Raw genomic sequence first — 26754 nt, 5'->3', positions numbered from 1 at the left:
ATGATGTTACAACCAGTCGACTAGGTCATTTCAAATACCATTGGCTAATCTACAAACCGATTGAGTCTGTGCTAATTCTAGAAGGTTATATATACAATACCTAAACCAAGATGTCATCATCTTTGAGTCATCGTTGATATACTCGACCATGCGGTCAAAGCATACTATGAGAATCCAAGCAAGGATCCATAGGGGTGATGGCTATATAGTGGCTATACAATAATCAAATACTTTTTTAGCTATTGGCATCCAGAGTTTCAAGAGGATGAGTGTGTACGGGACAACCATGTCATCATGTATCTCAAGCCGTGCACTTTTTTTTGCAAGTCATTCGTAAGAATTTAAGCTTATATAAAGCCTTTTTAGCATATATTGTGGTCATCTTATTGGCCTGTGTTTTCTTCTAAGGAAGCAAAATGGAAGTATCATAGACCATAAGGAAGAGGTCGATGACTATCAAAATGAAGGCTGAAGAAAGAGCTGTCTACAGGTAACTACTAAAATGATACGTGGTTAAGCAATCCAGCGTAGTGGATACCACCACTTGCAAGGTGTTACCAACAACTATTTTTCATTTCATAGCATGGGTTGGAGCATCAGAGTATGGAATCATCATCTGGAGCATTCAAAGAGTGATTACTCAAACACTGAGCTACCTCATAAAGTACCTCTTGCTAAGGATACATATTTGATTTGCTTTGTATGTGCATTTGATATTGTGACATCGATAACAAGTGGAGTTTTGCATTGAAGCCTGCAGTCCTACAATGAAATATTTTTTGTTTTAACATATATTTTGTGGATGGATGCAGGTGAGTGGAGCTGCTCCCATATCATGTGTAGCAAGCTACGAGCTTATCAGTTTGAGTAATCTATTGGAGAGGGGGAGAATGTTTTTTTTTGGGGGGGTAGGGGGGCTTCTCTCTCTCTCTCTCTCTCTCTCTCTCTGTCTCTCTCTCCCCACTTCAAGCGCCACCCCCCCATTTATATATATATTTAGTTATTTATATGTATAGGGGTGTGTGTGTGTGTGTAAATATAAACATAAATAAATAAAAAAATGAATAAATATGTACACACACACACACACACACACACATATATGTATATGTATATATATACACATATATATATGTATATGTGTATATATATATATATATATATATATATATATATATATATATATATATATACACATATACATATATATATGTGTATATATATATATATATATATACACATCTATATATATACACACATATATATATATTCATTTATTTATACACACACACACACACGTATATATGGGCACTCTCCCTACTCCCCTCCCTCACCTTCCCTCTCCCCTCCTTGCCCTAGTCCCCCCTCGCTCCTTCCCTCTTACCCTTATTATACCCACATGTGTCGTGTGCCCTAAACCCTATTGAAAGATGTGATGCTAAGACAACTAGAAGAGTGGTATTATGGAGAAAAATACTCATTGGAGGAGAACGGTGTGAAAGTGATAAGTAATGTTATCATTGGAGGAGAACGAGAGAGAGAGAGAGCTAATAATGTCTACGGAAGACCTCAAGAGTCTATGAGACAAAGTGCAAACCCCAAAAAGTGACTTACTACATTCGAAGAACCAGAGAATTGGGGGAGTGCACAAGGATCAACTCCTGCTAAGTTATTATAGGGCGAAGCTACATTCAAATACTATCATAAGGTGGCCTTTGTAACATCAATTTAAGACTAAGAGTCTTTGGGTTTGGATTTGAAGTTCCTAATCAATACTTGGCTATCTCAATAATCTACCCATTTGTCTTCTTTGCATGCTTTCTTTACTTTGACAAGTTCATTGTTTCTTTGTTTGAGTTGGGTCAAAGTGAGCTCCTCAGATATCCAAATCTTTTACCCTTTAGCTTATGTATTTGTCTGAGGGTGAGAGAGGGGGAGAGAAGTGTTGAGGATTCATCTCAACATTATGTATCATCACATGTGCATAGCAATAACTAAAAGAGTGCTAAAAGGCATAAGGGTTGGAAACCCTAAGCCTAAGCCTAAAGGGGTTTGTATATATTCTTAATTTTTAACTAAATCTAGTGTACAATCAGTCACTTGTGGAGTGCTCTCTAGTTGTTCTCTCTCTTCTCGTCTCTACTCTTCTAGTCTCCTCTCCCCATATTTGTTCATGGTATCTGAGCTCATGGTTTTGCCTTCCGCTAAAGCATCATTCTTGTGAGAGCAATTGAGTGTTATTTAATTCCGTTCATGAAAGATTTCATTTGAGAGAAATTTCCATCCATCATTTTCATTCTTTGAGAGAGCTTGTTACGAGAAAGTATTTCTTAAAGCTCTTGTTCAAAATGACGTAAAGTATTTATAGGATTGCACCAGACGTGGTGGGGGTTCTATTTAATACTTGGGTTTAGTCAGGGATGCCTAACTAAATGTGTGCCATTATTTTGCCAAAAAAAAGAGAAAGAGAAAGTGCCATTAATAAGTATCATGGGTGATGCCATTTAGAAATACTCACATTAATGGATTGTCGTTTGTAAAGACCATTACTTAGCATGATTGGCTAATCATATGATGTATATCATTGCACTAAGTATTTGACTAATGGTGGATTGGTTTATTGAGTACAAGGAATGACATGGACGGATGGGAGTAAACACGCTTGAGGGAATAAAGGCTAAATGCCATGGTTTTGTGGTAGTGTTATGTGATGTATTAAATGGCCAAGGGTCATTACATTTTGGATAAGGGAGAGTGCTTAAAAGCCTTCCACTTTTGACATGTAGAGTAAGTGAGAAAAGGAGTGAGACAGAGAAAAGTAAGGTAAAAGGATGTTCAAGAGAAAAGTATGGAAAAGGGATGATCAAGAGATGAATAAGTGACTTTGTATCTATGGCTCATGTGCTTATTGAAATATTATAATTACTCTTGGTGTGGGATCACGAGCCACACACCTCGAGGGGGGAGATTGTACCCAGGGATTACCTCTTGTCTTTCATGAGTTTCTGTGCATATTCGATTTTTGGTGCTACTGTATGTGTTTGAATTGTATTTACGTTTTAGTCCAAAAATTGAATGTGCACGTCTGGCGAAGGCATCTTCACACCCATCCGCCCGCCCAACAAAAATAATCATGTTGGCATCCCAGTCACGCCCAGGTGTGTGAAAATTCTCGGGCAGCCTAAGAACATGTTTGGCAAATGAGGCGTCGAGCAGGGGATTTGGACCTGGGTCTCTCAGAAGCTTTCTTTACTCATCGGCCCTACTCTCAACAGACTTACAATCTCGGACACGTTGGCTTGTGCGCGGACGGAGTAGGGAAGGACCGTGGGGAGACCTTTCATGGCTGCAGGATTTCGATGACCAGGCCGAGGACCAAATCTTGTCGGATTCCGAGGGGGGAAGGCCAACACATGGCCCTTCCCGGCCATCAAGAGAAGTGGGGAGGGGGCAGTTGGTTGCCATGTGGAAAGTACGACTGCCGGTTTTTGGGCCGCGCATTCGACCCTTTGAAGACAGCTTGATCCAGATGTGAAACCTCCCATGGGTTGTACTCCGTCTCTGTCTAAACGTTTTGCAACTTTCCGTCCATCTCTTTGTATTCACGCTACGTCACCTTTGGTGCTTAGATTTTGACTCTTTCATCTTTTCAACCATTCTGAACAAGGGGAGGTGAGATTAGACCCGCATGTGAAAGTGTAGGCAAGAGGGCGCATTGGGAATTTGCGTTAAATCACATCCTACATGGCTATAATCGGTGGGGAACACGGTGAAGAATCATGCTCAGCGACGGCTGGAGCTAGCGTTCCAAAAGAAGTGTCTGGCAACACGTACTCTGTTAGCAACTCTGCTGCGAGTGCTGTGGACGATCCCATTGCCGTTATTAAACCCCATGCCATCCAGCAGTCTGACACTCCGAGGTCCAGTGCAACAGACGTAAGGGGCAGGGAAGCGAATCTTCCTGCTCATGTCTCGCTGGATATTGGATCATTGGAACAGTCTTCCCATTGTAAACTAAGTCTGTTGACTAAAGACGGACTGCACAGATGTCCAGATCGGCAGTATTCTTTCAGAGAGAACGTTGGCCATGCTGCTGCAGAAACATACGTAGTTACAAAACTGTGTTTCAGACTTTTAGGATGTCTTGGGTAAGATAAGATATCTAGTCCTCCTACATTAAGATCAGAGCAAGAACTTTTTACACTTTATAAAGTTGACTATACCCTCCCTTGTTGATGTAATCTTCTTCTGCTTGCTGATATGTCATTCTCATCCACTGATTGTTTTAGGTGGTTTTTTGGTGTCATGCTTTACACAGCCTTGGTTATCAATGGATTACAAAGTTTGCAGCACTCAGCCTTTATGCGTTGTTCCTCATGCCAGGGTTTATTCAAGGTTTCTCCCAATGAGTCTTTGAAAATCTGAGAACTTTTGTTTTTGTCCCTTGATCTTTCTGTTAGAACGTTTGATCAGGGGTCTAAAGGGCTAAGGAGGTACTATATAAGTACCATCCTCTCATGTACAAGGACACCTTTTGATGTGACATCTAATCCTATCTACTCCCTCCTCCTTCCTCCTACGTGCTGCCTACTCTTTCTCCCAATCTCTCTCTCTCTCTCTCTCTCTCTCTCTCTTCCCCTCATTCTTCCTCTCTCTCTTCCTCTCCCTCTACCCCTTCCTCTCCTTCTCCTCCTTTCTCCCTCTCCCTCCCACTAGAAGAGGCAAGGGGCAATTGAGTTTTAAAGTTGGTCATTGGTTCGATCAACTAGAAGGCAATTTTAAAACATTGGCTGCCACGTGCCATGCCCATGCAAATGAAATTGGCAAGGACGACCTTGGAAGGCTCCATGGCAAGGAAAATGGGATGGACGTCACACAAGCTGGAGGAAGGTGGACTATGTGCAGGCGCGAGCTCACGGGAGGACTTTTCGTATGGAAAACAATGGCTCGGGTTGCTGTCTCGTAAGCGAGTTGGTTTGCTGGTGACCGTACGGAGGAAAGCCGACGGGCGTACAGAGGAGTGGTGAGCTTGTGGAGGGGCTGGATCACGCACGGGAGCAGAGGGTAGGCTAGGAGAGCCATTGCAGGCAGGAAGATGCATGGGGAATACATTCTGTGAGAGATGCTGAAGCTCAAGATTGCAGGCTGGTCATGTAAACTTTTTTTTGCATTTCTTTGAGGCACATCAGTGGTCCAGAGGATACTTGAGGTTGGCAGGGGAGTCGTGTGATCCTGCTCGGGGTTGCTAATAACAATTTCTAGAATTCTTGCTAGCTCTCGGGACAAATTTGGATGCCTATTAGAAGGAGGATGTGAAGAGAGCCCAACATGGGAGTTGCTTGAGGCATTGATACCTCTACTGAGAGTGGAAATAGCATTGAATGCAAGTGGGATTGAATTCATTGTGTATCCTATTTGCTGGCTTTGGCAAGTAACATGTTCCATGTGGGAACATGTTTTTGGTTTCTCTAGGAGATGAGTCACATGCAGGCAGTGGTTGCTAGGTAGATGGCACATCTTGAGTACAGCCTCGTTGTTGAGAAGGCAGGGGTCTGGAATCCATGCTTGGAATGGGAAGTCCTTGGAACCCCGAGAGGGATGGTACAGGTGTGATTGCCATAGTGTTTGCGGTGTTGTGATGCTAGTTCTCTTGTGGGAAATGTAGGCTAGGATTCTGGGCCTCTCACTTAAAATAAAGAAATACTAAAAGGGGCGCCAAGGTTTGGGGCCAATGTGTGTCTTTGTCTTGGTGCAAGGGCACTCTAGCTCCCAATCTGCTGGTAATACTTCTGCTGAATTGTTAATGTAACAGTGTTGACTGGTTACTTGTTAGTTTTACTGCCCTTTGAATTTATTGAAGGCCGGTTTCATGGTTCCGTCGTTGGGACATCACCAACTTCCTCAAGGGGGTGATTCCGTGGTTGCTTTGGTGAGGAGACATCACCATCTTCTTTAAGGAGGTGAGCTTGTGGTTGTCTCTGGTGTAAGTATTGCTTGTTGTCATTAAAATGCAGCCGAGAATCCAGCAAGTATGTCACACAGTGATGAGGATTGCGATAGGACACCTTGGAATGGTCAAGTAATGCTTGAAAATCACCCTGTTGGTTTTCAGCGTGGAATGCAAGGTATGCAAGGGATTATGCTTGGGGGTATGCAGGTACGAACGCGGAGAGTTAACTATGAATGGAAACACTGGCATGCTGTCAGGAATGCATGGGAGCTCTTGTATGCATGCTTGGTATGTAGGGTACTGGGGCTGGTACAACAAACCCTGCTATGGGTATTGTCAATGTCGGTCAGGCTTTTGTTGTCCACTTTGATGTATGTGGGAACAACATCGGTGCAATCCTCATGCAGAATGGACGGGTTGCTGCCTTTGAGAGTAGAATGTTGCAGGATGTTGAAAGAAATTTGCAAGTATATGAGAAAGAGTTGCTTGCTGCGGCTCTTGCTCTCTTTGCATGGGAGCATTACTTGCTAGGGGCTGATTTCATTGTGCAGACATATCATTAGACCTTGAGATATTTGAGGAGCATATGTGTTAGAGTCCTGAGTTGGATGCAATGAAGGACTAGAATGTAGAGGATGGGGAGTCTGCAAGGTTCTAGGATCAGTTGTCTGATGGACAGCATCATTTGCATTATACTCTCACAGATGGATTCTTTCAGATGCATGCTCGTCTCTGGTGTTACAAGCAGTTTAGGCCTAGTGTACAGGGCATCGATTTACTGATGCTTTATTGAAAGCTATTGAGACTTTCTTTGGCCATCTTTGTGACAAGAGATGGATGCTTTTGTAGGGATTTACATCGTATGTTAGTAGATCAGTGATGTGACTAATTGCTTGAAGCTACTAAATCTTTGGAGGATTCATAATGCTTGAAATGTGAATCTTCTCAAACCTCTCCAAGGAGATGTGCCAAAACTTATGCCTTCTGTGTGTAGCCAGAAGTTGAGGGACTTAATGAGATCGTAGTTCTAGAGCAGGTATTGGCACATAAGGGAAGGAAAGTCAGAGGTAAAGTTGAAGCTTCGAGGTCACTCACCATTGTATGTGAATTGGCTGGAACAGGGTGATCTGGCAGATACACCTAAGTTGTTGTAACTTTATCCAGATGCTTTTCAGCTTGAGCAGACTTCGGTTGTGGCTCCTTCAGGTTGAGTAGAGCGTAGGTCTGAAGCATTGTCTGATGCTCAAGAGAGGGGTAGTACCTCTGTCTCTTTGTTACAGACAAGCTCAAATATCTAGAGGTTGCTTGGTGACATTGTATGTTTCACTTGAGGTATTGCTTGCTGACAGTATATCTGCCTTGGGACTTATATGATCAGTGTACTAGTCACTATAAGTTGGTTCTTGCAGTGTATATGGATTGCTACCTTAGTGTAGCATGCAACGGTTATCTGATCGTGTAATTCACAGCAAGACCTTGTAAGAAATCCTAGATTTACTATATTTAGAACTGTGCTAAGGAACAGAAAAGAGACTGAGATAGCAGAGAACAAGGAATAACTGTATTGCTTGAATATCTGTAGGGTGGATGTGATTGTGTCATCCATACAATTGGGCCTCTCTTTATATAGAGAGTGAAGAGTCACACATGAAAAGGTGTGTACTCCAAAGGGTATGTGCACGAAGAGGTGTGTACTCCTTGTGAAGGGTGTGACCCTTGATGAGAGGGTACATTACAATAGCAATGTCTCTTCATTAGAATGTCTCTTGTGAAGGGTTATGCCTCATTAGGAAGTGTCCCGTCGAAAGGGCAAGTGTCCCGTCGAAAGGGCATATCCTTCCACAAGTGTCCATTCATTAAACCATCCATAAGTCTAGAAAGAGAAAGGAATACGTCACAGATCGTGACATCCCCTCCCACTCAAAAGAAGACCCTGGTGGAGATAATGAACTGATGTAGAAAATATCATGGTAGATTCTGAAAATACTGCTGTAAAAGATCAGGGTACTACTGTAAGTCTTCATCAGACTGCCAAGTAGCGTCGGAGTCGTCCAGATCTCGCCAAAGAACAAGGAATTCCGTGATAAGTCGATGTCGAGTCTCTTGCTGTCGATGGTCCAGAATACGCTCAAGAATAAGGAGAACATAATCGTCTTCGATTTCTGGGACATAATCACCTGCAGGAGGAACTGCTTCATCGCCTGGAATGTACGTCTTTAGCCAAGAAATATGAAATGTTGGATGGATTTTACCCCATGATGGTGGTAATTCCAATTTGTAACTTAAAGGTGAATTTTTCTTGACGATCCGGAAAGGTCCATAGTATCTTGGTCACAACTTAGGAAACACAGACTTAACCGTCTTATAGCGATGTGGGGCTACAAATAATAGCACCATGTCACCAGTGTTAAATTCCAGGTGACGTCTATGTTTGTTGGCAGACCGTTGATACCGCTCTTGTGCTTTTCGCATATGATCCCTGACTTGCAGTAGAATGTCTTGCATTTCTTGAACCAGTTGATCAGCTAGGGCCACTCGATGTTGAAGGACAAAATTCGTTGGTACAATCGGAGTGTGTCCATAAGCTGCTTGGAATGGAGTCATGCTGATGGCACTATGGAAAGAGTTATTATAAGCAAACTCAAGGAGTGGTAGATACTCTTCCCAGGCTGCGAGGCGTGACTGAACATAATGTCGAAGCATTTCTTCCAGAACTTGGTTGACTCTTTCAGTCTGGCCATCTGATTCTGGGTGGTAAGCTGAACTGAATAGTAGAGTTGTACCCAAAGATTCGAACAGTGAAATCCAGAAGTGACTGGTAAACTTAGGATCTCTGTCGGATATGATATTCTTGGGCAATCCATGGTGTCGGAAGATGTGTTGTATAAAGAGTTTGGCTATGTCCGGGGCCTGTGCACTGCTTTTGCAAGCAACAAAGTGTGCCATTTTGGACAAGCGATCAACAATTACCATAATCTGAGTGTTACCTTGGGAAGATCGTGGTAGTGTTGTAATGAAATCCATGGAAATACTTTCCCACCTTTCAGTTGGAACTGGAAGAGGCTGAAGAAGTCCTGTTGGAAGTCGTCGACTTGCTTTCATTTGTTGACATGATAAGCAAGATGTAACCATTTTGATGACATCTCTTTTCATATGAGGCCAGTAGTATGTTGCACTGAGTAACCGATAAGTCTTATTGATGCCTGGATGGGCAGCATAAGGAACTACATGATGCTCTTTTAACAAAAGATGTCGAACATCCTTGTCATGTGGTACACAGATGCGATCTTGATAATACAGAAGGTCGTCCGTATAAGAATAGGATGAGAAAATCTTTTGTTCGGAAGTCGAAGGTTGATCTTTGGAAAGAACCTGTACTGCGGTGCCGAAGTCTTTATCATTGAAATACTTTCCTTTGAATGAATTCGGAACATCCACAGATAATGTAGAGATTACCATGGCTGATGCTAGAGGTAACCTGCTGAGAGCATCTGCAACTACATTACGTAGCCCTGGAATGTACTCAATGGTCATGTGAAAGTTGGCCAAAAACTCAACCCAGCGTGCTTGTCGAGCGTTCATGACTGGCTGAGTAAAGATGTACTTTAAAGAGTGATGGTCTGTTTTGACCACAGAGTCGGCACCCATGAGATAATGTTTCCAAGAGCGATAAGCATGTACAACAGCAAGAAACTCCTTATCATAAACCGGATATCGGGTTTGGATATCAGAATGTTTATGGCTGTCAAAAGCAATAACTCTGCCTTCTTGCATCAAGACTGCTCCTGTAGCGATGTCGGAAGCGTCGGTCATGACCTCAAACGGAAGGTTTGGGTCAGCAATAGCCATAACTGGTGTGGTAGTGAGTGCTTGCTTGAGTTGTTGGAAACTATACTTTGTTTCGGGAAGCCACTGAAAAATTGCTGTGCTTTTCAATAATTCGGACATAGGAGCTGCGATTTCGGAGAACTGATAGACCTTTGTATGGTAAAAGTTTGCCAATCCGAGAAAAGAGCGGACATCATGAACATTCTTAGGAGTAGGCCAGTTTCGGATTACCTCGACCTTCTTGGGATCCACAGAGATACCTTGAGCGGAAATAACATGTCCCAAATATTCGAGTTGGGTCTTGAAGAACTCACTCTTCTTAATGTTGATGTAGAGAGAATTTGCACAGAGAACTTCAAAAACTTGGTGAAGATGTTGTTTGTGCTCATGTAGGGATCTGCTGAAAACGAGGATGTCATCGAGGTAAACGATGACGAACTTATCGAGGAAAGGCCTGAAGATGTCGTTCATTAATGTCAAGAATGTGGCCGGGGCATTGTTTAACCCAAAAGGCATGACCAAACATTCATAGTGTCCATACTTTGTTCGAAAAGCTGTCTTGTACTCATCGCCTTCTCGTATATGAATTTGATGATAACCTGAACGAAGATCAATCTTGGAGAAGTGTGTTGCATGTAGAAGTTGATCGAAAAGGTCATCAATGCGAGGCAATGGATACTTGTTTTTGATAGTGAGCTTGTTGAGGGCTCGGTAGTCGATGCAGAGGCGCATAGACTTGTTCTTTTTTTCCACAAGTATACAGGAGATCCGAAAGGGCTGCGACTGGGCCGAATGTGACCTTTGTCGAGTAGTGCGGTGACGTGTCTTTGGATTTCTTCATTTTGAGTGTAAGAAACCCGATAAGGAGGTTTCGACGGTGGATTACTACCGGGAATAAGTTCGATTGGGTGATCCACTGGTCGTCGAGGTGGTAACTGCTTTGGCAATTCCTGTGGAAAAAGATCCAGGTAAGGCTGGAAAAAAGGTTGGTTGAGGTATTCAGGAGGATCCTTTGTTGGTGTCTCCTCTACTGCCGTAACCAACAGAAGTGAAGTCTTTGCTTGGCGTTTACGAACCCACTTCTTTACTTGTAGGGCAGAGGCAACTGGGGTTGAAGGAGAATCCCTAGAACCAATTAGCTCAATAAGTTTTCCCTGGTGGACAAACTGGATAGTATGGCTGCGAAAACTGATTGATGGATCATAGTCGTAGAGCCACTGTTGTCCGAGTATGACATCGTACCGAGAAAGAGGCAAAATGTCGAAGTTCAACTTGTCCGTATAATGTTGGATGCGAAAAGACAAGTTTTTGATCCTGGTGTTGCACAAGAAAGTTGTTCCATTTGCGAGTTCAATCTGATAGTCCATGAGACTAGGACTGGTGGTCAACCGAAGTTTATCGACCATAGAACTGGCTAGGAAATTATGAGAACAGCCACTGTCGATGAGGATGGTGACCGTTGTTCCACGAATCGATCCTTGAACACAAAGTACTTGAGTAGCCAAGGAAGGTTCGGGGTTGCTGGCAAGGCTTAGGTGGATGGTATTCGCCATTTGAACAGCTTTGCCTTTCTTGTCTTGTGCTGAGGTAGCATCTTCTTTTTGGGAAGTGCTAGGTTCTATATTAGAATTTTGTTTTGGTCGCTTGGGACAATCGAACCATCTATGGTCGCCTGTACAGATGGTACAAAGTCCTTTTGAGCTGGAGTTGTTCTTCTTGTTAGTGGCCGCACTTTTATGTTGGGGATGTCGGTAATGACTTTGTGAAGAAGAAGAAACACGATCCTTGGGGGAGTGCTTCTGTTGGAATCCAGCAAATGATTTCTGAGGCTTCTGGGGATCTTGAGACTGTTGCTGACCTTGATTACCGAAGTTTTTTCGAAACCTGGTATTATCTTGAGGGCGAGCACCTTTGGCCATAGGAGAGTTCTGTGTGCAATTAGCACTCTGCTTCCCTGTATTTAGGAAATCTGTAATGCGCTCTGCGTAAGCAATAGTGCCATCTGTGGTGGTGATGTTTGCTTTAAGAACATCAATGCGTAACGAGGGATTTAGGCCTGAGATGAAAGCATGAAGGCGATCATCCTCAGTTAAACCATCAATCTCCAGCACCAATGTGGTGAACTGAGAGATATAAGAAGACAGGGAACCCGTTTGCTCCAACTGTCAGAGTTTTGAACGTGCTTGGAAGTCCGCATTGGCAGGTACAAACTGCTTACGGAGCACGTGTTCAAAACGTTCCCAAGTTAACACACTTTTTCCGTCCTTTAAGTGTCTTTGCCACCATAGAAATGCTGTATCCTTCAGGAGGGAGGCTGCCAAGGCGATCTTTTTGCCTTCCGTGAGGTTGTCAAAATACATGCGCATTTTAGCGAGCCATTGGTCAACTGTTCGGCGATTACGTTGACCAGTGTAGGCTTCCGGAAGTTTGACGTCAAGTCTTTTAGTTTTGGAAGCTTGAAGTAATCGGTAGAGGACACGTAGTTCAGTGTTTTCTACCTCTGGTGGGAAAGAGTCCGCATCGTCGTCGGGTTGCGTCACGTCATCCTCTGTATGTGCTGGACTTCGAGAATCTTGGAGTTGTTGAACTTTTTGAACCAGGTCGGAGATGCTATCTTGAAGCTGAGATATTTGAAGTTGCAATAGAGATTCACTTTGGACGTTGCCTTCAGGGGTCTTTTTGGGACTTGATTCTTTAATCTCTGGAGAGGCTGCACGCGAGCGGTGCGACATGTCGGAAATCCCTGTGAGAAAAGCGCGAACTTGCGCTCTAGTTTGTACCATTCCTGAAAGAGGATTCGGGCTGCTCCCTGAGGTTGCTCATATTGGAGGGGGAAGGCGAGGCAGGATGGAACCACTCGTGGAAATCTGGTAAGGGAGGTCCTGTCGGAGGTAACACTGGAGATTCTGAAAAAGGTGTTACTGCTCGTGATAAGACAGGGGTAGGTAGCAGAGTCCACGGATCTGAGAAAGGGTAAGGAGCTGCTGTCGGAAGAGGAGGATATCCAGGAGAGGGAGTGCCTTCAGGATGTAAATACTGACTTGGAGAAGGTACACCCTGTAAAGAAGGATATCTGGGAGCTGAAGGAGGTGGAGAGTACCCTGGGGATGCCGAAGGTGAAGGGTAAAACTCTCTCCAAAAATGAACAGCAAACTCCTGAGGAATATCGTGTTCCGGATATCTTCGTGTCTCGTGGAACACAACCTGTACTGTGCTAAGGAAATAATGTAACTGAGGTGCCTCACGCAGAAGGTAGAGGATGTGATCCAAGTCACTCGGAGGGCACGTGACACAGAAGACCCAAGATTCAAAGGCTCCAAAATGGGCTGGCTGTGCAATTTGAACACGATATTGTGTAGTAGCAGGTGCCTGAGGTGTCCTTGAATGGCCGGGTGAATTACCAGGGGTTTCCATGCTTTAATGTGGATTCTTTCATTTGCTGTAATTTGTTAAAGAGAATCCTTAAAAAAAGCAGATTGGAAAGACTCCACCTGGCAATACTTTAATCTGCCAAGTGATTGCGTAGAAGAAGGCTGCAAATCGTTGTCCGGAGGTCCATGTTGCAGTGTTTTGCGAGGAGTGCTCGAGGCTTGTCTGGTCCAGGCTGTCAACGGGCTGTCTTCATCGCGAGAATAGTTGCAACTGGTGCTGAAATGGCAGGGTAAAAAATGGCGAAACAAGGAGAGGGCAGCAGGCTGTCACTGGCGAGGCTTAGAGCATTGCCCAGGGCTGGACTGCGCAGGAAAAAGGCAGGAGCGGGGCTTGGCTGGCAAGAACTGCGCAGGAAAGAGGGGGGGCTGGCGAGGCCAAGGATATCGCAGGGGCTGGTCGTGCAGTACGGCGCAGGGCTGCGGGCAGTACGACACAGGCTGGTGCAGGGGTGCGCAGGAAGGTCCGTACTGTGCAGGGCTGGTGTTGCGCAGGGCTGGTGCCAGGAATTCCGTACTGTGCAGGCTGGCTGTCCGTACGGCTGTACGGCAGGCTTGCGCAGGCTGTACGGCAGGGCAGCGAAAATACGTACAGATTGTACGGAATAACTGCGTAGGGGGGGTACGGAAAAATGGCGCAGGGCTGTACGGCTGGTTGCGCAAGGATTTTCTCGAGATCCGTACGGTGCAACGGTGCAATGAAGAGGGTCGCCTCTTTTCGTTGGGGGCTGCCCAATGGGTTAATTGCCCAAAAATTAATTTGGGGGTTTAGTTTAACCCTAGGGTAGCTAGGGTAACCCTAGGGGTAGGGGATGGGTTTCATTTTTGTCCCTTTTTACCCCTCTAGGTACCCTTTTGTAGGTTCTTGGGGCCTAGGAGGTGTGCCTATTCGAAGGGGTGTGACCCTTGGAATAGGTGCACCTGTTCATGAGGGGATATGTCCCTATTGTTAAAAGGGATGCGACCCTGCATGAATAGGTATGTCCCTTTGCCCACGATGGGGTATGTCCCATGAGTGAGGAGTCGAGACTCGTCACCAAAAGGTGTGTCCCATGGTGGAAAAGGTGTGTCCCTTCGTTTTGGGACAGCCCAAGCACCTGAAAGGACACGATTTTGGTCGTGTCCATTCACATCAACTTGTGATGTGAGGGAGATGGAGAGGCCAGGATGACTTTAGGCCGGGTAGGCGTTAAAAAATTTTACGCTTATCCTCTCCATCTCTTCCATGCACAATGTGCACGGATGTCCTTCTAGCGACAAAAATGTATCAGATCAGCGCTAGAAGGTGGGGGGCATTTCCTATAGGCAGGAGAGAATTTTGCTCTGATACCACTGTAAGAAATCCTAGATTTACTATATTTAGAACTGTGCTAAGGAACAGAAAAGAGATTGAGATAGCAGAGAACAAGGAATAACTGTATTGCTTGAATATCTGTAGGGTGGATGTGATTGTGTCATCCATACAATTGGGCCTCTCTTTATATAGAGAGTGAAGAGTCACACATGAAAAGGTGTGTACTCCAAAGGGTATGTGCATGAAGAGGTGTGTACCCCTTGTGAAAGGTGTGACCCTTGATGAGAGGGTACATTACAATAGGAATGTCTCTTCATTAGAATGTCTCTTGTGAAGGGTTATGCCTCATTAGGAAGTGTCCCGTCGAAAGGGCAAGTGTCCCGTCGAAAGGTCATACCCTTCCACAAGTGTCCATTCATTAAACCATCCATAAGTCTAGAAAGAGAAAGGAATACGTCACAGATCGTGACAGACCTTCTTTAAACCTTTAGCGAGGAATGAGCGTTGTTTACCATAGAGAGAGAAAGGAGATGAGGGTAGAGAGAGAGTAGAGTCGACAACCGATTGGGCCCCTGTACCCACTGAGGGCCCCCTCCCCCAATCAGGGGAGAATTTGCTTTATACTTGTAGAATTGAGAAATACAAAGAACACTCTTCGAGAGAGCACGGAACGCGCTTTTGAAGAGCTCACTGTGCACACGTATAGCAGATCCAAGGACTTGAGAAGCAACACTGACCAATACCGAGACCTTGATGCTGTCCACACTGACGATGTAGGACACTTCTGCAAGGCAAGGGAGAGGCTTGTGCTGTCTACCGGAATGCAGGGTTACTGTGTGAGTGAGAGAGTGAAAACTAGAAGTGATAGATCCTATGAGAGAACTGAGAGATGACTGACATATAGAGCTGAGAGTGAGCTGTGTAAACTGCAAAAGAGAGTTGAGAAAGTTGAGGAACAGTGTCCAAACCTCTCTCCGTTTGCTGGTCCAAACCCCCGACTGTTGTGCTGCGTGGTCACCTTCAGATCAGGCTGAACTGATGGCCAAGGTTTCACGAACATTGATCTAGTTCTCTACTTCGTATCACGGGAGTAGCACCATGTCTATCCTCCCAGCCATATCTCGTTGAGGCTAACAAGCAAGCAGAGATCTTCGTTCCAAATTCACGTGAATAATAATCTTCTCTTCTCTCTCTAGCCTCAACAAGCCCCAATTCCCTAGATAGATCTAGATGCCACATGTCATCCATATAGGGCCTTGCTAATGTAACATTCCACCCCTCTCTTGGGATGCATTAATTCCTTTGCCCCTAGGCACAATCATTGCACTAGGCCCTTGGCCTTAGATCTACCTAGTCTGGTGCTATCAGCCCTCACCTAGGACCTTGACATTAAATCCCTCCCGATCATTTACATGAAGCGCATACACATATATTACAGAGATAGATCCTTTAAAAGGGAAATGTCGACTGATTCTTCCGAGGTCATGCTACCTCGACTAGAGCGTAACAATCCTTCCCTCTTCAGACATCAGCGTCCTCGATGATAAAATCTGAGAACACTCTCCGCAACTGATATACGGATTCCCAGGTAGCTTCGGATAGAGGCTGACCATGCCATGCAACCAACATCGTGGGTATCTTCCGATTTCGTATTTGCATTGTTCCTCGGTCCAGGATTCTTGTTGGTTTGCGCCTTGCAATATCCTCTATCTCCTGAAACAAAACCACACCTTCGATTAGTGAGTCACCTGTATGTAAAAATTTCTTTAAGCGCGAAACATGAAAAACCGGGTGCACCTTACACCCCTATGGCAATTCTAATTTATAGGCTACATTGCCTATTCTCTTTAGAATTAACCACGGCCCACAGTATCGAGGTGATAACTTAGCACACTCTCCTAAAGTCAGCGACTTCGAGTGCGAAGGAACTCTGAGAAAAACTTTTTCTCCTTCCTTAAATACTCTTATAGACCGGTTTTCATCTGTATACACCTTGGCTCTATCCATAGCCTGGCGGATATTAGCTCTCGCAAGTGCTAGCATCTCCCGCATCTAAACTACAAAGTTCGCGGCACTAGGCACTTTCTGAGGTACTCCAACTATAGTTGGATTGGCTGGTCTATAACCATAGTTTAGTTCAAACGGACTGAACCCGGTAGACGAATGTTTTCTATCATTGTAGGCAAACTATGCTCTCCCACTTACTTAGTGGTATTTCCAAGGGCTGTAAAAGTCCGGGTGGCTTCACCCGCTCGGCCTTGCTTACCTGACACGAAAAACACCGTGTCACATATTCATGAATATGCTTTTTCATCTTTGGCCAAAAGAAATCTCGCTTCACGAGATCATATGTCTTCTCGACTCCTGGATGTCCCGCACACGGGCTATCATGGCATTGTCGAATGACTCTCTGCCTGAGATCATTCTGACTAGGTACTACAACCTTGCCATTTCTAACTAGCATACCATCCCTTATGGTATATCTTGCATAAGTTTGGCCGTTTCTGGATGCCAGGTCATCCTTTTCATTTTCCCCGGGTTTTAACACATGAGCCTTAGGCCATAAGCTCTGGACAAACTCGTCCACCTTTTGAGTTTCTCTGATCTCGGTCATTAGAGCACTCTCTAATACCGTGAAACTCAGGTTGTGCATAATGCGAGACAATGCATCAGCAACCTTATTGTCCTTTCCTCTTCGGTACCGAATCGTTAGATTAAACTCCTGCATGTGAAGGGGACAGAAGGGGGAAGAAGAGCAAGAGGGAGAGAGTGAGTGAGAGAGAGAAGACTCAAGTGTGCGGGTGTGAAGTGATGAGCCACACCACAAACTCATTAGTTTTATTAGGATTAGGTTTTATCCTATGACTGTCTTAAGACAGTCATAGATGTCTTATCTTTAATAAAGGGGTGGCAATGTGCCTTTACCCCAACAACCTCCCACCTAAAGGCCAATGTGCCTAAAGGGGAGAAAAGAATAAAAATTACAGCAATATACAGTTACTGTATACAAGACCATAAAATAAGAATGGTCTCATCCTAATCACATGATGTGGCGGCAATGTGCAAACCGCTCAGTAGGCAAGCTCTTAGTGAGCAAATCTGCAGGATTATCATCAGTATGCACCTTCACAAGCTCAAGTCGCTTGTCTTCCAGTACCTCCCTGATGAAATGATATTTCACATCTATGTGCTTGGTCTTCTGATGAAAGACCGGATTCTTTGCCAACATGATAGCACTCTGACTATCACAATGCAAAACTGGCATATCTCCTGTAATGCCCAAGTCTCCCACCAGCCGAGTAAGCCATATTGCTTCCTTGCAAGCCTCAGTGGCTGCAACATATTCAGCTTCAGTAGTTGACAGTGCAATGCATTTCTGCAACCGAGACACCCATGATATAGCACCTCCTGCAAATGTGAAAATATAACCGGTAGTAGACTTCCGGTTATCTGCATTCCCTGCATAGTTTGAATCTGTAAAACCATGCACCAATGCATCCTGCCTACCATAGCATATGCACAAGTCTTTGGTACCCTTGAGATACCTCAAGACACCTTTCATTGCTTCCCAGTGCCGCTTGCCTGGATTTGCCATATACCTGCTGATGACTCCCACCGCAAAAGCAATATCCGGACGAGTGGCAACCATGGCATACATCAAAGATCCAACTGCAGATGCATACGGAACCTTGGCCATTTCAGCCTTATCATCATCTGATCTGGGGCTGTCCTTACTGCTGAGTTTTAAATGTGGAGGCAACGGGGTACTAATAGACTTCCCCCCCTCCATTTTAAAGCGCTGCAGTACTTTGTCAATGTACTCCTTCTGTGACAGAAACAAAAGTCCCTTGGACCTGTCACGAGTAATCCGCATGCCAAGAATATGATTTGCATCACCCAAGTCTTTCATGTCAAAAGACTTATGCAGTTGTTTCTTCAAAGCACTAATCTCATGCTGAGATTTACTGGCAATAAGCATGTCATCCACATATAGAATGAGTAGCATCAAACTGCCATCCTTTGCCCGTTTGGTGTACAAGCAATGATCGGTCTCACACCTATGATACCCTTGGGACTGCATGAAGGCATCAAACTTCTTGTACCATTCTCTTGGCGCCTGCTTGAGTCCATACAAGCTCCTCTGGAGCTTACACACAAGCTGCTCTTTCCCTTTAACAGCATATCCCTTTGGCTGACTCATATAGATCTCATCATGGAGATCTCCGTGAAGAAAAGCTGTCTTCACATCCATCTGACATAAATCCATGTCGTCATGAGCAACAAGAGCTAACACTGCTCTCAAAGTAGTCATCTTGACTACAGGGGAAAAGATCTCATCAAAGTCAATGCCCTTCTCCTGCTTAAATCCCTTGGCAACCAATCTGGCCTTATACCTCGGTAAAGCGTTTGAATCCACTTTGACTTTGTAAACCCACTTGCATGGCAAAACCTTTCTGCCTGCAGGTAGCTGCACCAAGTCCCATGTATCATTTTGAAGTAGGGAGTCCATTTCTGACTGCATGGCTTTCTCCCACTTCTTTTTCTCTGTTCTTCCCATAGCTTCCTTGAAGCTGGAAGGCTCACCACAATCTGTCAGCATGATAAAATCAGCCACATTATTGGCTCCTGGAACAAACCTGGCAGGAGGCCGTTGTACACGGGTGCTCCTCCTAACAAAATGTTCCGGATTAGGCTGCTGTCCAGCCTGTTCGTCATGCATGACGGCTGGCTGTACCACCATATCTGGCTGTTCTACAGCCCCATTTGCTGGCATATCCAGTGGTGCATCAATGGCAAAATTATCTGGCTGATTTTCAGCCTGTATACCCTCTTGAACAGGGTTATCTGCAGCAGCCTGCTGCTGCATATAAATGGGCATTCTTTGCTGTCCAACATCATCATAAATAACCCTCCTGTATTCCACAGGTTGCACGGGTTCCTTGTGTACACTATCCTCTTTAAAGATGACATCATTGCTGCGTATAATCTTCTGTTTAACGGGATCCCATAACCTGTACCCCATTTCACCTTCGTCACCATAACCCATAAAGATGCATCTGATAGACTTTGGCTCCAGTTTGGTGCGCAGTTCTTTGCGTACATGAGCAAAGCACTCGCAGCCAAATACACGTAAGTGCTTATATGAAGGTGGCTTGCCAGACCACACCTCCTCTGGCACTTTCAACTCCAAAGCCTTGTTTGGCGACCTGTTAATAATGTGAACTGCTGTTTGCACGGCTTCTGCCCAAAAGCCATGGGGTAATGCAGCATAAGACAACATACATCGAACCTTCTCCTGAATAGTTCGATTCATCCGCTCACTTGCACCATTTTGAGATGCATTATGAGGGGCTATGAGTTCCTGTTTGATGCCCTTAGCTTCGCAAAACTGCACAAAGGCATGTGACACATACTCACCCCCATTATCGGATCTGAGGCATTTCAGCCTGCGACCTGTCCGATTCTCAACCTGAGCGACAAAATTCTTGAAAGCATTTAAGGCATCGCCCTTATGCTTCAAGAAATAGACCCACACTTTGCGTGTGGCATCATCAATGAAAGTAATAAAATATTTTGCACCCCCTAGTGATAACTGTGGCATCTCACACAAATCAGTGTGCACTAGATCAAGTGGTGCTCTATTTTGGGGAGTTCTCCTCTTATGAGGAGTCACAGAATGCTTGCCAAATATGCAATGATCACAAGTAGGCAAATCTGAAAAAGAAAGAGACGGCAGATAACCCAAACGTGACAGTTCTTGCATTCCTTTAACAGACATGTGTCCCAACCGGCTATGCCACAATGAAACCTTTGGCAGCTCGGTTATGGCAACAACATGATTACCCACACTGGAAACATAAAGAGGGTACAAGGTATCACTCTTAAAACCCTCAGCCACTACAGCGTGGCCATGAGTAATCACCCATTTGGAATTCCCAAATGTGGTGTGGTAACCACTGTCATCCAATAAGCCAGTGCTAATCAGATTTTTCTTGATTTGCGGCACATGGCGAACACCATCAAGCATAAATATGCGTCCATCAGGGAATACTATCTGTATACTGCCAATCCCTGCAATCTGACATGCATAGTTGTTCCCAAGATGAACAACTCCATAAGTACCTGTGTAGGAAGTAAACCACTCCCTATGAGGAGTAACATGAAAAGAAGCACCTGAATCCAAGAGCCAGGTGTGCATGTCATGGCCATCAATAACCAAAGCATGTGCTATTACAGCAGAAGAGCATAAAACATCATGTATGTCACTGTCACTGTCCTCTGCTGCAACATTCACTGCATCCAAGTCATCTGCCTTGGCCTTGCCTTTGCCTTTGCTTCCATTGCCTGCATCCTTTGTTTCAGCCTTCTTGGCTTTCTGATCCCGTATGAACTTGAAGCACTTAGACTTTACATGTCCCTTCTTGCCACAATAAAAGCATTCAATATCCTTTTTGCCACGGGACTGACTGCGGGATTTGGACTTACTAGCAGATCTCCCCTTCTGCTGAGTCCTGCCTCTATCCTGTACCTGCAAGGCATGAAGACTTGCTGCTCGCATTATTCTTCCTGCTCATCTCCTCCATAAGGAGAGAGCTCTCTACATCAGCATAAATGAGAGTGACATTCAAATTTGACAGGGTGGTCTTGAAAGTGTCCCAACTCTCAGGGAGGGTACACAGCAAGAAAGTAGCCTTGAACTCCTCATCAAGGTTCAATCCCTGTGCAATCAGCTGTGTAAAGATGGCATTGAACTCACTCAAGTGTGAGGTCATAGCTGTACCTTCCTTCATGCGAAGATCAACCAGCTTCTTCAACCAATAAACCTTACTGGCTGAGCTCTTTTGGGCATACAATTCTTCTAGCCTCTGCCATAGGCCATAAGAGGTCTTTTCAGCCTGAACATTGAACACAAGAGTATCAGAAATAGTGAGCATGATAGCTGCCCTTGCGGACAAATCAAGCTCTTCCCAGTCATCAGCTGCCATGTTAGATGGCTTGACACCCTTCACCCTTATGGGCTTAGAAATCTTCTTTAACAGAAGTACATTCAAGCACTGTTCTGCCCATAATGCATAATTGTGTGCTCCTTCCAGTTTCTTTATGTTCAGAATTGAAGATTCACTTCCCCCTGATGCCATATCAGATAAGGAAAGTATCTGACTCCCTGGAAGTAAAAAAAGACTGAATAAAAAATTCTGATTTCTCAGAAAAAACCTGCTCTATCAAGAGCCAGGAGCACTCACAATAGTGCTGTTTTTTTACTGTCAGAAAATCTGCAGCAAAACAGAAAATTCCCCCAGTTACTGTACCTTCTGAAACACTGTACCGTGCTCAAATAGGCATAAAAAACAGTAATTTCAGACTGCTGCAGCTGCTCAACAAGTGCTTTAACAGTGCATAATCAGCTGACAAAGCACAAACACTGCTGTAAACACTAATGTACTGGCTGTACTGATCACTTCTTCCACCTCAGATGAGGTATTGCACTGAGTTAATATGCATAAATCACTTGGCATACACCCAAAAAAAAATGACACTTCAGCCTGTCACAAAACCTGCAACAGAAGATGGGATAAATCCCAAGCAATCACCCTTCTACCAAGGGGATAAAATGCATCTGAAGATCTCTGTCGGTAACCCAAGTGCTATCAAACAAAAATCTGGGCAAAAGCCCCTTGATCTGACACCTGAACCAAGTGAAGAACACCTCAACACTGAGGTAGCATGCAATGTGAAAATCTCTCTGACAAAATCAGCCAACAGTGTAATGCATATACTGCCCTGTGTAGAAATGACATACACAGATCCCAACGTACAAACACTCAATGAGGAACCTTTTGAGCACTGTCAACGATGGACAGTTAGGGACCGAGTAAACTCGATGCGCCCTGGCCAAGCGTGGCTCAACTGAGGTTCTCTGAGTGTTGCACAAGAAATGTGACCTGCAAGAAAATGTCACCTCCACACTGCGGAAATCGAGGCAAATGTGTGCTCTGTGGCACCACACTACCTCAAGGCATACAAAGCATCAACTGCCAGGCAAAAGCCCTATGATTTGCTCACCCGGAAACTGAGATTCAAGACCAGTAAAAGCATAAAAATCCTCTGCAAAATCAAGGCATTTCCTTCACGAAAACAGATAACTGTGCAATCAACCACACACAAAACATAAGCCTTCTCTCCTCGCTTTTTCCCTTTGTTCTAGGTTCAAGGGAGACTTAGACCAAGCCCGGGCTGCCATTGGGGTTACTTTCCTCTTCACTCCAATGGTGGTACTTGGTTTAGGGGTTTCAGCCGGTCTCGCCTGCTTGGCTTGACCACTCGGCTGCGAACCACTCCCTCTACTAGCCCACTTCTTCTTAAACCCAGATTTCTTCGGATACCCATACTGGGTTCCGACCTGCGCAAACCCACTTGGCTTGCTGCCCTTGGCATCTTCATAGTTCAGGGCTATAGCTATTGCATCATCTAACGTGTTCGCGTACTTAACTCGAACTTCCATTTTTATTCGATCATTCAATCCAAATATGAAATCTTTCACTTGGATTGATTGAGGCAGGGGTTCGTCAACCTTCATTACACTCTCTCGAAACTTATTAGTGTATTCTGGCACTGATAAATTTCTCTGACGAAGGTTCCTATATTGATCCCAAGCTCGGGATGCTTCGTCAGGAGGTAAGAAGTGTTTCCTGAACTCTCTTTTAAACCCCTCCCAGGTAGTGGATGCTATACCATCTTTTTGTTGCTTAATCCACCACCGATCCGCTGCCTCACTAAACATGTGGGTGGCCTCACGGATCTTCTTGATGTCATTTCTGATTTCACAAATGGCGAACGCCTCGTCCCATTTGTGTAACCAGGTCTCAATGACATCGGAGCTACGGTCGTTCATCCGACCAGAATACTTTTCCGGTCTGTAATTGACAATATTTGGCACTTTAGCCTTCCTAGGCTCGACCGTATGGACACTAGACTCCGGTTCCATTGGAGCCTTTCCCTTCTCTTCTTGAGAAGGTCTGGCAGACATACTCTGTATCGCTCTCCTAAGTTTGGACTGCCCTGCATTGGCCTGTAATTGCTACGCTAACAACTGTTGCAAGGCATCCTCCAGCAATGCAATCCTGCCAGCTAAAGTATGAACTACTGGTCGCGATCCCTGCTGGGTCGGCCGGACTCCTGATTCACCAGGGTCCCTCCTGGAAGCTCCTTCTTCTGCTTCCATTTCGTTCAATGGGTGTTTTGTTTTGTGGGTTAAAAAAAAAAAAAAAAACACCACTAGAAACTGTATTTACAGGCTGACACAATTCAGTGTACTAATAGTCTGGCACAATTCCCTATACTAGGGAATCCCTGCAATCCCACATTCACACCGATCGGGCATTTAACACAGGCATATATCTCAGATGGCGCTTTTCCCTATACTAGGGAATTTCCTGCAAACTCTCTGATCGAAGCACACACGCATACACACAGGCATAGTAACTGTAGACTCTGCTGTACAGAAATAATAGACTGCACAACCAAACTGAAATCTTATAACGAAGGAAAGTTTGATGCTTCCTGGAAGCTCCACGCAATCCGAGTCCCCGAAGCTCGCTGGGTTGTTACTCCAGTCACTGCTTACAAGCAGGTTGCCCAGTGCTGGAGACTCAGAGCACACGAGTGCCAAATCAGCAAATCACGGGCTAGTCAGCCGGAGCTGCGCCACCTCAGCGTTCCAAGTGGTGATAAGACCAGACAGATGACGTTCGTCCACCTTTTTTCGTTCGACCTGCTTTGATACCAATTTTCATGAACATTGATCTAGTTCTCTACTTCGTATCACGGGAGTAGCACCATGTCTATCCTCCCAGCCATATCTCGCTGAGGCTAACAAGCAAGCAGAGATCTTCGTTCCAAATTCACGTGAATAATAATCTTCTCTTCTCTCTCTAGCCTCAACAAGCCCCAATTCCCTAGATAGATCTAGATGCCACATGTCATCCATATAGGGCCTTGCTAATGTAACATTCCACCCCTCTCTTGGGATGCATTAATTCCTTTGCCCCTAGGCACAATCATTGCACTAGGCCCTTGGCCTTAGATCTACCTAGTCTGGTGCTATCAGCCCTCACCTAGGACCTTGACATTAAATCCCTCCCGATCATTTACATGAAGCGCATACACATATATTACAGAGATAGATCCTTTAAAAGGGAAATGTCGACTGATTCTTCCGAGGTCATGCTACCTCGACTAGAGCGTAACACAAGGGATTGAGGCTAGAGCAGGGCCAGAACTGAGGATCTCAGGGGCTGCACAAGGAGGCTGGAGTGGAGCTTGTAGGAGAGCTGAAGGCTGGAGCACTGAATGAGAAAACAAGGCAGCCAAGGGGCCCTTTTATAGGGCTGGACTGAGCCAACCCAGTCTGTAAACAGCCGACTGAGTCGGTCTGTTTTACAGACTAGTTGGCCTACAACCAGCCTATAAAAAGCCCTCCTTAGCTCATTTGCCAAGGGAGTTTTTGGGCAGCCTTTGTAGGCTGCCTTCCCTGCTTACCTGTCCAGCCTTTGGGGACCCTAAAGGGACTCCTAACCTAGGCTAAGACCTAAACTATAAGATGGAAACACTTAACCTACTGTTCTCCAGTGGGTACTAGTGAACAAGAACTGACTTATTGACTTGACCTAAGGCTGAGAGACTGACCTACGTAGCTTGTGCCTGACTGTCCTTGGACAAGGGCTCACAAAGGGGTCACAGCATACGACAAAATTTCCTATCTGGGAACTATAATGCACTTGTCGATGTAGCCAGTGTGTCACCTTGCACCCAAGTGCAGGGGTGCATGTGACACCTAGGCTCTGAACAATCATATATGCTATGACAGTTTGTAACACATGCTTTAATGATGGTATATTCACATGTGCAATCGAGGACTCTTGCTATGTTTCAAGAGAGGGGTATGTCACAAGGGCATGATTTCTCCTTTAGTGCTAGCCTTCGTCATGCCTGAGTTTGCCCTTCACTTCCGAAGTGTTGACAGAAACTCAATACAAAGACTTTGTATAAAAGGATGCTCAAGTATGTGTGGGTGTGTAGATTTGTATGTGTGAGAGCATATTTTTATACTATGGTCTACACCCACTGTTGGGCGCAGATGACGTCAGTGGGGATTTCATAGTAGCTAGTCCTTGCTATGTGTGATGGAGTTTATGGTTTTCAATGTTATGAGTGACTATCGTGAGATTGAAACTGCACTATGTTGTGTTTTTAGAGGATGAGTTTGGGAATGTTCTTGGATTCATCTAGGTACATGCATGTTGGCGTGCATGTGGGTAGGACCTTGGGAAAACAAGTAGCAAGGGCATGGGTTGCTTGATGTGCTAGAACCCCTAGCCATTGTGCGTGGGGGGTGAATTTTGTAGTTTGGATGAAGAAGAGGTCAAAGAACCTTAGAATCGAAAGTTGCCCATTGGTTTGGTCCCATTGGAAGAGGCAATTGAGTTTTAAAGTTGGTCATTGGTCTGATCAATTGGCAATTTTAAAACGGGGCTGCCATGTGGCATGCCCATGCAAATGAAATTGGCAAGGAGGGCCTTGGAAGGCTCCATGGCAAGGAAAATGGGACATACGTCGCACAGGCTAGGGGAAGGTAGACTATGTGTAGGCATGAGCTCACGGTAGGACTTTCCGTATGGAAAATGATGGCTCGGGCTGTTGTCTCATGAGCGAGCTGGTTTGTTGGTGACCATATGGAGAAAAGTTGACGGGTGTACGGAGGAGTGGTGAGCTTGTGGAGGGGCTGGATCACGCATGGGAGCGAAGGGTAGGCTGGCTGTGTGTACAGACAGAATGAATCTTGTGTATGGGACTGTGTACGGCTGTACGGTCGTATGGGGCTACGGCTGTATGGTCGTATGGGGCTGAGCATGTGGGCTTACGTTGTGTGTACGGATTGTTTTGGAAGCCGGTACGGCAACAGTATGAACGGATTAGTACGGGCTCTTAATTGCTTGTACGGATTGCTCACAGGCTGAGTACGGGTCTATGCACGGGCTGTTGCATTACTTGTACGGTCAGCTTTTGGGAAATGTTGTACGGGCAGCAGCTTGTATGCCAGTGTTCTAGTGACAGCTCGTTTCATGAGTGCTTGGGCTCGTGGAAGAGTCCACTCTTTCTTCTCTTGGGCTGGATAAGATTGCCATGTTCCTTCTCTAAGAGCTGCTCTCGGTTGTGAGCCAAAATGGAGAGCCATTGCAGGCAGGAAGATGCAT

At 45.0% G+C, this 26754-nt stretch overlaps 1 protein-coding gene across 4 annotated transcripts in view; it reads left to right on the top strand.

Annotated features, from left to right (window-relative positions):
* The first annotated feature begins 3055 nt into the window (after window positions 1–3055).
* Window positions 3056–26754, top strand: part of LOC147890493 (isoprenylcysteine alpha-carbonyl methylesterase ICME-like) — a 102364-nt gene continuing 78665 nt past the window's right edge. For 2 of the 4 annotated variants that reach the window (XM_087390415.1, XM_087390416.1), the window contains exons 1-2: window positions 3554–4148; window positions 4319–4395. In XM_087390415.1, coding sequence (XP_087246541.1) covers window positions 3745–4148; window positions 4319–4395 — 481 coding nt within the window. In that variant the 5' untranslated portion in view covers window positions 3554–3744. The other 2 variants (XM_087390417.1, XM_087390418.1) reach the window with 2 other exon arrangements.

The sequence above is a fragment of the Dipteris shenzhenensis genome, chromosome 19 (genome assembly GCF_047967505.1).
Source record: "Dipteris shenzhenensis isolate YYH24624 ecotype China chromosome 19, Dip_SZ_1.0, whole genome shotgun sequence".
NCBI lineage: Eukaryota > Viridiplantae > Streptophyta > Polypodiopsida > Gleicheniales > Dipteridaceae > Dipteris > Dipteris shenzhenensis.
This window is presented reverse-complemented; position numbering and strand designations above follow the sequence as displayed.